The following is an 11762-nucleotide window of genomic DNA, read 5'->3' as shown; positions in this document are numbered from 1 at the left end:
TTTTTTTTTTTTTTTTTTTTTTTGCAGAGCGAGAAAAAAAAAAAAAGGCCAAAAAAAAAAAATCGGGGAGAGTGTGGGGAAGCTCGAAGAGGAGAGAGAAACAATCTCTAGGCCACTTCGCAACATTCCTATAGCAAAAAAAAATCACTGAAGGAAGTTTCTTTTTTGTTTTGGCTTTTTTTTTTTTTTTTTTTTTTTTTCCCCTTTTTTTTTTTTCCCCCCCCTTTTTTTTCCCCCTGCGCTGATGCCGAAGGGAGTGTTTTTGATGTGGTTGCTTTGGTGGTGATCGTCGCTGACTTTCCAAAGAGGGTGTTTTCGCCGCCGCTGCTGCTGCTGCTGCTGCTTCTCTCCGCGTTGTGTGTGTGCGCGCGTGCTTTTTTTTTGGTTGCTGCATCGACGCTGGGAAGATGCTTCTGGATGCTGGACCGCAGTATCCCGCCATAGGAGTCACTACCTTCGGATCGTCTCGCCATCACTCCACGGCCGATGTCACGGACAGAGAAGTGGGGCTGGGGATCAATCCCTTCGCCGACGGCATGGGCGCCTTCAAAATCAACCCCAGCACCCACGAGCTGGCCTCGGCCGGCCAGACCGCCTTCACCTCGCAGGCTCCCGGCTACGCGGCGGCGGCCCTTGGGCACCACCACCACCCGACCCACGTCAGCTCCTACTCCAGCGCCGCGTTCAACTCCACCCGAGACTTTCTGTTCCGCAACCGCGGCTTCGGGGAGGCGGCGGCCGCCAGCGCCCAGCACAGCCTCTTCGCCTCCGCCGCCGGCAGCTTCGCCAGCCCCCACGGACACAGCGATGCCGCAGGACATATACTTTTCCCCGGGCTGCACGAGCAAGCCGCCAGCCACGCTTCGCCCAACGTGGTGAACGGGCAGATGCGCCTGGGCTTCTCCGGAGACATGTACGGCAGACCCGACCAGTATGGCCAGGTCACCAGCCCCCGCTCCGAGCACTACGCCTCGACCCAGCTGCACGGCTATGGCCACATGAACATGAACATGGCAGCCCACCACGGGGCAGGGGCCTTCTTTCGTTACATGAGGCAGCCCATCAAACAGGAACTCATCTGTAAGTGGATTGAGCCCGAGCAATTGTCAAACCCCAAAAAGTCCTGCAACAAAACTTTCAGCACGATGCACGAGCTGGTGACTCATGTCACCGTGGAGCACGTTGGAGGACCCGAGCAGTCCAATCACATATGTTTCTGGGAAGAGTGTCCAAGAGAAGGGAAGCCTTTCAAGGCCAAATACAAACTTGTAAATCACATCAGAGTCCACACAGGTGAAAAACCTTTCCCCTGCCCTTTCCCAGGCTGTGGTAAAGTGTTTGCCAGATCAGAGAATCTCAAAATACACAAAAGAACTCATACAGGTATGGTAATCTTCTCTGTAGCTTCTCTGCCTGCGAGTGGAAGCGCCGAGCGCCGGGGACGGAGCGGGACGCGGGGCCGGGCTGGAGGGGCCGGGGCGCTGCTTTGCTGTGGGTCGGGGCCAGAGATGCTCCGGGGCCACGCCGGGTTTTTCCTGGAGAGGCAGGCTCAGAGCTCTGCCGTGAAGCAAGCTCGGTCACAGCCGCGCCGGCAGCAGCAACAACAAGAGAATTATCCCTGACGAGGCGGAGGGGGAGAAAGGCGTTTTGCTGCTGGGATCGGGAGGGCGGGGAGGGGGGGGGGATGGAAATCACGGCGACTTGTCCTGGTAAATTTATAGGTTTTTATTAATAGTTCTTCGGCGGCTTGGACCACGGCGCGATGAGAAATCGTGCAAAAATATTCCAGGCAGCTCATCCTTCTCCCCTCTGCGTTCCGGGGGGCTAGTAAATATTTAATTCCGAGGAGCGATTGGAAATACACCGAGGCCAGCGCCGTAGCGTGGCATTGTGCGGGAGGCGGGCGGCGGGATCCCGGCGAACTTTTCCCAGCCGCGGGAGGTAGCGACGCTGCCCCCGGCTCGCAGAACACTGCTCCCCCTGCTCCCACTCCCGAGCGCCGAAAGCCAGCGTCGCTTTCCCGAGCGGGTTCGCCGAGGGTTTGTGGGGCTGCCCTTGCACTTTATTTCCCGGCCGAATAATTTTCGAGATTGCAAGAAAATACGGGGGAGGGGGCTGAGGTGGGTGGGAGCGTAAAATATCACGAGAATGGGCTATGAAAACGGAAACTAGGCGCTGAGGATGGTGTAGAAATGTCAGCACGCCTGCTCTGCGCGCCTTGCAAGGAGGGAGACGTGCCCGGGGCTTGGGGCTGCGAATGAAACTCAACCCTCCGGGCAGAGAGAGAGAGGAAAAGTTGTTTGCCCCCCCTCGCTCCCTCAGGCCCCCCACCCCTGCGAAAAGGGTGCTGAGAGGGGTCAGGAGCGCGGAAGGGACAGGGAAGAGAGGATGGACTTTGAGCTCCAAGCCTCGTTGAACTTAGAAAGTTGCAAGTGTTTGAAATGGAGTCCTGGGCTCCCGTCCGGCGAGGTGATGGGGACAATGAGGGAGCCGGCCGGCCCTGCTTAATCAGATCCGTTTTTCCACCCCCCCCCCCTTCCTTCTGCAATAGGTGAAAAACCATTTAAGTGTGAATTTGAGGGCTGTGACAGGCGCTTTGCAAACAGCAGCGACCGCAAAAAGCACATGCATGTGCACACTTCCGACAAGCCCTATCTCTGCAAAATGTGTGACAAGTCCTACACGCACCCCAGCTCCCTCAGAAAGCACATGAAGGTAAATGGAGGGAGGGCGCTGCATGGAAACGTGCGGGGCTCTGGCCCCGAAGGGGCTCGGACCCCTCCTTGGGCCCGGCCGGGGCTGAGGGCAGCGGGCACGGCCGCCGCGGACACAGGGAGCTGCCGGGCCCTGGGGGCAGAGCGCGGCCCCGGAGTCCGGCCGGCAGCGGGGAGGTGGGGGGGGACGGGGACGGGACGACCCGGTCTGGAGCCCTGCCCAGTTGCTCAGGGCCAAGCCGGGCCTTGTAGCCCCCAGCTCTTGGGGCAGCGCCTTTCGTGGGGAGGGAGGGGGGCGATGCGAGAAGCAGCCCCGAGACCTGCCTGTGAGGCCGGGGAGAGGCCGAGGATAACCCCCAAGGGGTGCCTGTGCCGCGGGAGCCTGTGCTGGGCGCGGAGCCACCTCCACCGGGGACTCCGGCAGTCTCCGCTCCTGATTTCTGCCCTTTTTTTTATTATTATTATTTTTTTTAATTGTTTTTATTTTTTTTTTCCTCTTGCAGGTCCATGAATCATCCTCGCAGGGGTCCCAGCCTTCTCCCGCCGCCAGTTCAGGCTACGAGTCCTCCACCCCTCCAACCATCGTGTCGCCATCCACAGAAAACCAGACCGCCAGCTCCTTATCCCCTTCCTCGTCCGCAGTCCACCATACGTCCAGCCACAGCACGCTTACATCCAATTTTAACGAATGGTACGTTTAAAACGCTAGAGCGAAACAGTAAGAAAACCCAAACCGAAACAAAACAACAAAAAAAGCCCCTAGCGAGCAAACCAGTACACTATATAAAAGACTCCAAAAATAATGAACACTTTGAAATCAGATTAAAAAAAAAAAAGGCAAACAAAAACAAAATGCTGCCAGTAGACCCAGGACTGAGTAAAATGAAGACTCTTTTTTTGTTTGTTTGTTTTTCTTTTTTTCTTGTTTCAAATTGTCTTTTATTTGTCTTTTTTTTTTTTTTTTCCTTTTTTTTTTTTTTTTTTTTTTTTCCACTTTCGGACTGTTCTGCTCTGCTCTGTTCCGAGGGCTTGTAGGCGAAAGGGGTTAGTAGAATGCCTAAAGAAGACAAGGTTACCAGGGCAAATGCCAACCGTGGAGGGCTTTATTGGAAACCACTGATTAGAGCTCTCCAACTGCATGTCTGCTTAGGCAGCGGCCTTCCCCGTCCCCTTGTACATACAGAATTATTAGCTTCAGGAAAAAAAAAAAAAAAGAAACAAAACCCATAAAAAAAAATGAAAACAGAAATGTACTGTTTGATTTTGTACATAGTTATATCGCCAGTTGACTACGGGGATGTGTGGAGTTGTGGTCTTTGCATATATGTGGGGGGAGGGGAAGGGCGGGCGGGAGGGAGCGGCGGCGGGTGGGGCAGAGGTAGGGGGGCCGTGGGAAGAGGTAGAAATTCAACTATTTGTACTGAATGGCAAGAATGTTCTAGTAAATGTGTACCAAAATGTGAATTACTTTGTATTATTACAGTCTAAACGTCGATCTAACAGAATATTATTGGTATTAATGTGCTTTTTTGTATAAAGTGCAACATTTCGTCCCAAAGTCCAGTCTAAGTAGTGCAGTAAGATGTTGTTACACGTCCTGTCAAGAAATTCGTATAGTGAAAGCCTGGATCTGCGTGTCAAACTGTTACATTTGTTTATGTAAAGTGATATTAAAAAAAAAAAAAAAAAAAAAAAAGATATAAACTATATCTGTCCGTTGCTTTTGGCAAATACAAGAACATAATGTATATAAATCCTAATTTCCATATTTATCCGCATGTAAAGGTCCGGTTATACATGTTACAAGATATTCAATATTTATGGCTAGAAGAATTGGTATGTAAAATTTAGTTTACAGAACTGTTTGGTAACATTTCGTACCTTATTAAAGATTCTTAAATCCCATGACTTGTGGTAGGAATTCTTATTCGCTCAGTCAACCTGCTGCAACTCCAACTAGCTTTAGGATATTAGAATAAAACTGTCCCAGTTTTTCACTGCTTTCCATTATGTCATCACTAAAGCAGCGAAGGTGATATAAATGTGATAAATGAAAGGATCCCTGCTGGCACTACTATAGTGTGTAATTAGTATTTATATCAAAATTTATGAAACAAATTTTCGGCCGCAGTATAATTTAAATGACCTTTGCAGACATAGAATAACAACCATAAAAATAACAGAAATAGATTGCATATGCTACATAAATATTAATGTGGGGAATTGTTACACGAGAAGTGCTTCACTTCACTCCAGCACTGCCCATGAATCTGCAGGACCAGGTCTCTAAATTAAATTAATTCGGCTAACATATATTAGAAGATTTAAAACAGAGGAGATTTTGGTTGCTATTTTAATTTAAAGTATTTATGACCATAACTAATTCTCAGGCAGTGGATTCATGACTTTCCTTGGGCCCTTTACTCCAAGAAGTATTGCACTGTTTCATGAAGGCCGTTGTTGTTGTTGTTAGGTATATTTTTTGGTTTGCTTTATAGATTTTTTTTCTTTTCCTTTTCTTTTTATTCTTTTTCTCATTCTTTTTGTTGATATTCCTTAAAACGTGATGTTAATTTCAATCAACTACTTCTTATGTTATGTTATTATTATTAGTATAATTTTGCCAGTGTTAATAGCTTTCTAAAAAATAAATCTAGGGGATAAGAATTATTTTATGTAATTTGATTATCTTTCTATCTCTTTTATTTATTTCTCATTTACTTAAGAAATTCGTTCCATTGGCTGGCGTTGATACAGTAAATTTGTAAATGAGAAGACAATATAAAAAATCTAAATTACTTGTGCTTAATGACTGTAGCAGAACGCCTTTTCTCTAAATCAGATTGTCTTTCTTGCAGTTTAGTTTGATAGATTTGCAAGCTGTACTGCTTCCACTAACTTAGCTACGGTTGTTGGAACTGTTGGGCTTTGTTCCTGGTTGTAGCTTGCATGATCGCCCCATTAAGCAGACAACATATCAACAGACAACACAAATCATGAGGTTGGCTAAAGCTGCGAGTGCTTGTGATATGTCATAGAGTGAATTGCACGGACTGACCTTCCAGTAGACCAAGATGACACTTTAACAGCTTCTTTAAAGAAATATTATGTGTACAGCGAGTCAATAGGCATATTAACCGCTAGTGGGGGGGGAGGGGGCGGCGGAGGAAGCGAGGCTGTGTTCATATTCATGCAGCCGCTTCCGTCTGTAAACCAGCCAGAGCGTAGCCCGGCTGTCTTACGGCAAAACCATGCAAATATTTTGCTTTGTCCGGAACATTTTCGGCTGTCCCTTGGTGTTTTTTCGCCGCCCCAAAGCCCCCCTCCGCTGCCCTCCCCCTCCACCCCCCAAAAACAAACAAACAAACAAACAAACAAACAACTTTGTGCTGCTGGGACGAGCCCCTCTGCTGTCCCCTCGGCATCGCCGTCTGCTCTCTGCAGCACCCGGAGGAAGGCTTCGGTTTAACTTTACTTTCTGCAAAATGTTATTATTAGTATCAGTTTTTAGCCTAGTATCAGTTTTCAATGAAAAGAGCGCCACCTTGCAGGGTTTGGCGAGATAGGAAAAGTTCGAGACCGGTGGGACCTAGGCAGAAAGTGCTGGTGCTCGAGGAAATGTAAGCCACTGGGTGAAAAAAGGGAGGAAAAAACGTCTAACGCGCCGAAAACGTTGCTCTCTGCAAAGCTCGCGGGTAAAAAGTCCCGCCTGCGAGACCAGGCAGGAGTTTTCGAAAAATAACCTGAGTTTTGCTAGAAAAAAAAAAAAAATCTTATTGCGAGCCATCCCACTGTAAGATAAACCAGGAGAGACGTCGTGTGGGGGATGTATTTAAAAGATGCGTATTGCAAGTTTCTTTGAACTTGTGTAGGGTCCCTAGTGGTCGCTTAGCACAGATCTGTACTTGTGTGTATATGAGCACGGGTAATGAGCATTCTTTGAAACTTTTGGTCTGAGGTTTGCTTGAGCGCCCTACAGCATGAAGGAGCATTTTATAGTTGTTGCTGCTGCTGCTGTTGTTTTTTTATGTGGGGGGGGGACGGTCGCAGAGGGCAATGCTGGTTGCTCGCCGTCCCATATATATTCTGAATTAGAGAGGATCGCTGGGGCTGCAGTTGCTTATTCAGAATTCGAGTCCAAGCCATGCTTGTGCTCTGCGCTTGGCTCTGGAGAGGGGAGCAGTGCCTTGAAATCCCCGGCAGAGAGAGGGGTATTTTGCAGGCAAAGAGGCTGCGAGGCGCCTGGCGGCTGTTTCTGCGCTGTCTCGCTCGCCAGAACTAACTTTCCTCAAGCAGCTCGCCCTGTGCGGATTTCCTCGCGAAGGCTTGCGGGGAGAAACACGACCCCCAGCTCTCCAGCCCTGACGGGCTTCGTTATTTCCTTTCTGCCTTTAAAGCCGGGCTCTTGAGACGATGTCGGGGTGCTCTCCTCCTCCGTGGCCCGGTGGCTTTGGAGGTAGGAGGGCTCTCCCCGCGGCAGGCCGTGCCGGCAGCCGGCCCCGCTCCATGCAGCCTCTCCACCGAGGCCCGACGTGCGGAGGCTCCCGCGCCCGCGGAGGCTCCCGGCGCCGAGGAGAGCTCCCGGAGCGAGGCATGGCAGCGCAGCAGAGCTCCTGGGAGGGAGCAGGAGTCTTTTTTGGGGGTGCTTGTGGTGTGTTCACCTCGTCACCATTCGGGTGAGGTGCCCAAGGGGCTCGCACGGCAGCCCCTGGCCGTGCTTGCGCCGTTTGCCCGCCGAAAGTTAAATGCAAAACAAGGATCGGGGGCTTCCATTTCCCCCCCGAAAGAGTCGCCTTTCAGGTCGCTTTAATAGCTTGTGAATGATCGCTTGAATTTTTCAAAAGGAGAGCCCGGCATTCATAATACGAAGATAGCTTCTTTAAAGCAGACCCTGTGCGAAATGGGGACGCACGCTCCGCGCTGGCCTCGACTGCTTATCTCCCTTTATTTTTATTTTTTTAGCTGTAAGGAAGTGGCAGCCCCTGGACTGCCTCTCGAAACTCTGGGACTTTTATTTACTGCTTTCCTGGCCGCGCTGCTAAACTGCTTCGACTTTTTAAGTTTCCCCACGTCCAGGGCTCTTGCTCCTTCGCGAGCAAGTTGGGAGAAGGGCAAACCGCGAGCACGGCCGCGGCCCAGGGCCGCCCGGAGCGCAGGGAGCCCGGAGAGCAGCCCGCTCGGCTGCAGCCCCGGTGTAGAGCCGGAGCCCCGGCGCGGAGCCCACTTCTAGCAGGCAGGAGGGGGCCGAAAGACCCTCCTCCGGATCATGCTGCTGGTACGAGGCAGAGTATTTCGAGTTACCTGCTGGCTGGAGGAGTCGGTGTGCGTTTTACCGCTAGAGCTCTGAAGGAAAAAAAGATTTTGCGAGCGCTCTCCCCACGGACGGGGGCACTCCGTTTTATTGGACGTATTACGTGGCACGGTTACAAAACGTCCATGTGCGTGTGCACACACGGGCGCCCCGCTCACACTCGCACCGCGGCTCTGCACCCGCGCACCAAATCAGCCAGCGGTCCCCGCGTCGCGGCGCCCCGGGCGCGGCGTTTCCGTGGGAAAACCCTTGCGATTTCGTCCAAACCGGACCATTCTCCCCCAGGAGGGTGGTTGCTGCCGGCGAGAGGCCGGGCGGCACCGGGAGGCTCGGCCCGAGGAGCGGGAGAGAGCGGGCGGCCCGCAGAGCGGCCCCGCAGCATCCAGCCCCGCGGCACGGCGCAGCCCGCAGCCAGGTGCACAGTGCGGGCACCACCCACGTGTGATGCTCGGTGGGCTGTGGGTACAACCCACGGGCGATGCACGGTTTTTTGTGGGCACAACACACGGGCGATGCACAGTCTGCTGTGGGCACGACCCACGGGACACGCGGGCAGTACTGCAGATGCACACCCGCTCCCCGGGAGCACCGTTCCCGGTCCTGCTTGGATTACAAATGTACTCCAAGGAATAGGCACCGCTGGCCACCTCTCTGCATTTGTACCGAGGGAAAAGGCGTTGTTTCTAGAAAGACACGGGTTCGTATGTTTACGAGGAGGTGTAGTTTTGAAGGCTTCAAGGGAAGGCTCTATTATTTCAGGCGAACGTCTACGTGAAACGGATCGCGTTCCTAACAAAATGGACATATTCTCCAAACCCGTCCAGGGATATTAATAATCGAGATTCTTATTTTGAGCTAGGCGCAGGATAGATTTCTTCCACTTGCTGGGCATATTAAGGTGGGTTCAGCACAACTAGGCTGCGTTTAAGGTTCATTGTGTCTTCAATATAGCCAAGGTTTTTATTTTATACCTATATATATATATATTTTTCACTGCTAACCTCTATGGGTCAGGTTTGGTTCATCTTCGATAACAAGAAACACGATCCTGTGAAGCGAAGGGGCTATTTTTATCATGCAGCTGGAAGCTGTCATCAATTCGTAACATTTATTTCGGCTTTAGAACGATAGTATAAAATAGCATGAAGTTTCCAGATGACGCCCGTACTGCAGACAGGATTTTTCAAGTATAATAAATCAAATTAATTACCTTTTAGATATATACAATCATACTACCTCTCTATGAAACTACTATTAAAACAATACTCCGTGTGTGCATGTGTGATTGTGCATGTATTTACATCTTGAGACCCAAACACAGCATTAGCTGTCTGGGGTAGCTGGAGCTAGGTAGAGCACACGAGCAGCGATGCTCACTCAAGCCCACGTCCACTCTTGCCCATTTGCCACCCGTGGGCAGGGCTTTCCTCAACGAAATTGGAAAGTTGGCTGTTGGCCGGGGTCAGGACTTTAAGAAGATTTCCTATCATTCTCCCTTCCGAAATCCCATGAAGAACATAGCAGAAGGCTGAAGAACAAAAAGTAATAATAATATATATATAAAAAAATCATCTGGGCCCTCCCCCCCCAAAGTGCCCGGACACGTGTTTGAGGTTGCCCCTTTCGGAGGGGTCCCGGGGGCAGAGGCCGGCTGCGGGGCCGGGACCGGTTCCTAGAAATCGCGGCCGTGCGCGGGGGATGTGCGTGTGCGCGCACTGGCGGGGTGTGCGCGCACCCCGGCGCGCATGCGCGGCCCCGCGGCCAGGCTCCACGTGCTTTTGAATATTTATGACCCTCCCTCACCGCCCCGCTGCCCGCGGAAGGTAACCGCGCTTATGCAAGGGAGAGGAGCCGCCGCTCTGCTGCGCATCCCGGCCCGGCTGGAGCTGCTCCTGCCCTGCTCTCTACTCCCCTTGCCCGCACTGGGGTGCCCAGGAAGGCGCTCTCCCCTTCTTTTCCTCCCTGGAACGCAGGGCGAGGGCGACTCCCGTAATTTAAGGGACACTTTAGGAGACCACCGCCCCCCCCGGCAGCTCTGTGCTCCGGTGGCCGCGGGCCGAGCTGCTGCCTTCCGTGGGCTTGCATGGGAAACCCTAAGTGGCGCATTCGCCAGAGAAGTAGGGGCTCGTGGGAAGAGAGAGAGGTTATTGTGATGGATTCCTTTCTGCCTCTCTCGTCTTGGTAACATCTCATTATTCCGTCTGGCCCATCATATTTTATTGCTGATATATCGACATCACATGATAGATCCGAGTAACAAACACACGGGCTTGGCGTTTATTCCGTTTGCAGGCTGCGGGGTTTTTTAAACAAATAGTAATAATTCCCAGCACTCATTGTTTGGCTGCACAAAGTGATTGTAAAGCCCTTTGTACGGTGGTGAAATTACATCTTGTGTTATCAGAAATGTGCTTGCCAGTCTTGGTAACGAGGTGGGTTTTGCTTTGCCCCCCAGAGCCGGGCGCAGCGGGCAGGACGGAGCCGGAAGCTCCCTCACGGGCGCACCTGGGCACGGCCGCGGCCGCGCAGCCCGAGCCGGCACCTCGCAAGTTCCCTGCGGCGCTCTGCCGGGTGGCTGGCAATCGCCCGGCGACAATTGCCTCTCGGCTGCCTCTCCCTCCTGCTCCGCCTCCGCCCCAGCCCACCCTCTCCATTGCCCCCTCGTTCCTCCTCGCCCAGAGCCGCCTGGAGCTGCGCGCCCGGCGGCGGGTTCCCGGCGAGCGTATCGGAGCAACACCTGGAGCGCCTCTGCCCCCCTGCCGCCTGGCCGAGGCTCGCCGCTCGCCCCAGCCAACTACAAGAGGCGACAAGAAAGCTGATGTCCATCATGTCGCCTGCTCATTTCAAAGAGGGCGCTTCCTGACCTCAGGTCCCCAAGTGGAAGCTTGCTTCGGGCTCGCACTACGGGCACCTCTTACTCCAATATTTACACAGATGCGTATGAACGCATAGAGACACGATTTGTGTTTTTTCTTTTTATTTTATTTTATTATTTTATTATTATTATTATTTTTCCCTTCCAACCAAGCTTTTTTCTTTCTTCCATTTTCTCCCCTTTGACCAAAAGGGAAGCTCCCCGGTATCTGCAGGGGGCGCGGAGGGCGTTCAGGGGGACAGTGGCGCACACCTGAGCCACATGGGAACCCTCTCCATCTTTTAACTCCCCAGAAAACTGTTGATCTCCTCGAAGTGCCAGGCTGAACCTTTGCACTCAGTGCTTATGGCTGCGACGCTCCCTCCCCACCCCCATTCCCTTTTCCCGAATTCGTCCTGATTTCGTATTTACAGAGCTCCTCAGTTTCCCCCGGGGCTCGGGCGGGTACAGGGCTGCTGTCTGGACAGGACGGGAGCGTTTGGTGCTGAAGCAGGGGAGGAGGTAGCACCGGCGCTTTTTAGCCAACTGGACCAAGATGGGCTCTATTCCCATTATTATTATTATTATTATTATTATTAATCCAAATTAAATTTATCCCATCATAACTTCCAAAGCGCCAGTGAATTTACCTTAAACCTGCTTTCTGTCCTAGCCAATGGTGGCAGGGGCCGGCTAGCCTGTCCCTCTGGAGCATTAACCCTTGTCGCTAGCTGGAGTGAGTGAGAAGCTGAGGTTTGGCCCCGAGGAGCTGTGTGCATAGATTTGGCACAGCTTTGCTCCCTTAACTCCTGGATCTTTGTTTTGGTGGCGACCAGGGAGAGCAGGGAGCGCTGTGCTCGCATTTCCCTCTGGCTTACTCACA

General features: G+C 52.0%; 1 protein-coding gene across 1 annotated transcript; it reads left to right on the top strand.

Moving 5' to 3' along the window:
• The first annotated feature begins 6 nt into the window (after positions 1-6).
• On the top strand, positions 7-4410 carry ZIC1 (Zic family member 1). The gene is made up of 3 exons (XM_035334947.1): positions 7-1383; positions 2552-2715; positions 3218-4410. Exons 1-3 carry the CDS (start codon positions 408-410, stop codon positions 3413-3415), a joined length of 1338 nt encoding a protein of 445 aa, XP_035190838.1. The 5' UTR covers positions 7-407; the 3' UTR covers positions 3416-4410.
• Positions 4411-11762: the final 7352 nt, after the last annotated feature.

Source organism: Oxyura jamaicensis, chromosome 9 (genome assembly GCF_011077185.1).
Source record: "Oxyura jamaicensis isolate SHBP4307 breed ruddy duck chromosome 9, BPBGC_Ojam_1.0, whole genome shotgun sequence".
Classification (NCBI taxonomy): domain Eukaryota; kingdom Metazoa; phylum Chordata; class Aves; order Anseriformes; family Anatidae; genus Oxyura; species Oxyura jamaicensis.
Note: the sequence above shows the minus strand (reverse complement) of the source record. Positions and strands in the feature narration are given on the sequence as shown.

Coding starts and splice junctions, on each gene's coding strand:
- ZIC1 (XM_035334947.1), top strand. CDS start 408: ATGCTTCTGGATGCTGGACCGCAGTATCCCGCCATAGGAGTCACTACC. Junction 1,384..2,551: donor ACACAAAAGAACTCATACAG/GTATGGTAATCT, acceptor CTTCTGCAATAG/GTGAAAAACCATTTAAGTGT. Junction 2,716..3,217: donor CCCTCAGAAAGCACATGAAG/GTAAATGGAGGG, acceptor TTCCTCTTGCAG/GTCCATGAATCATCCTCGCA.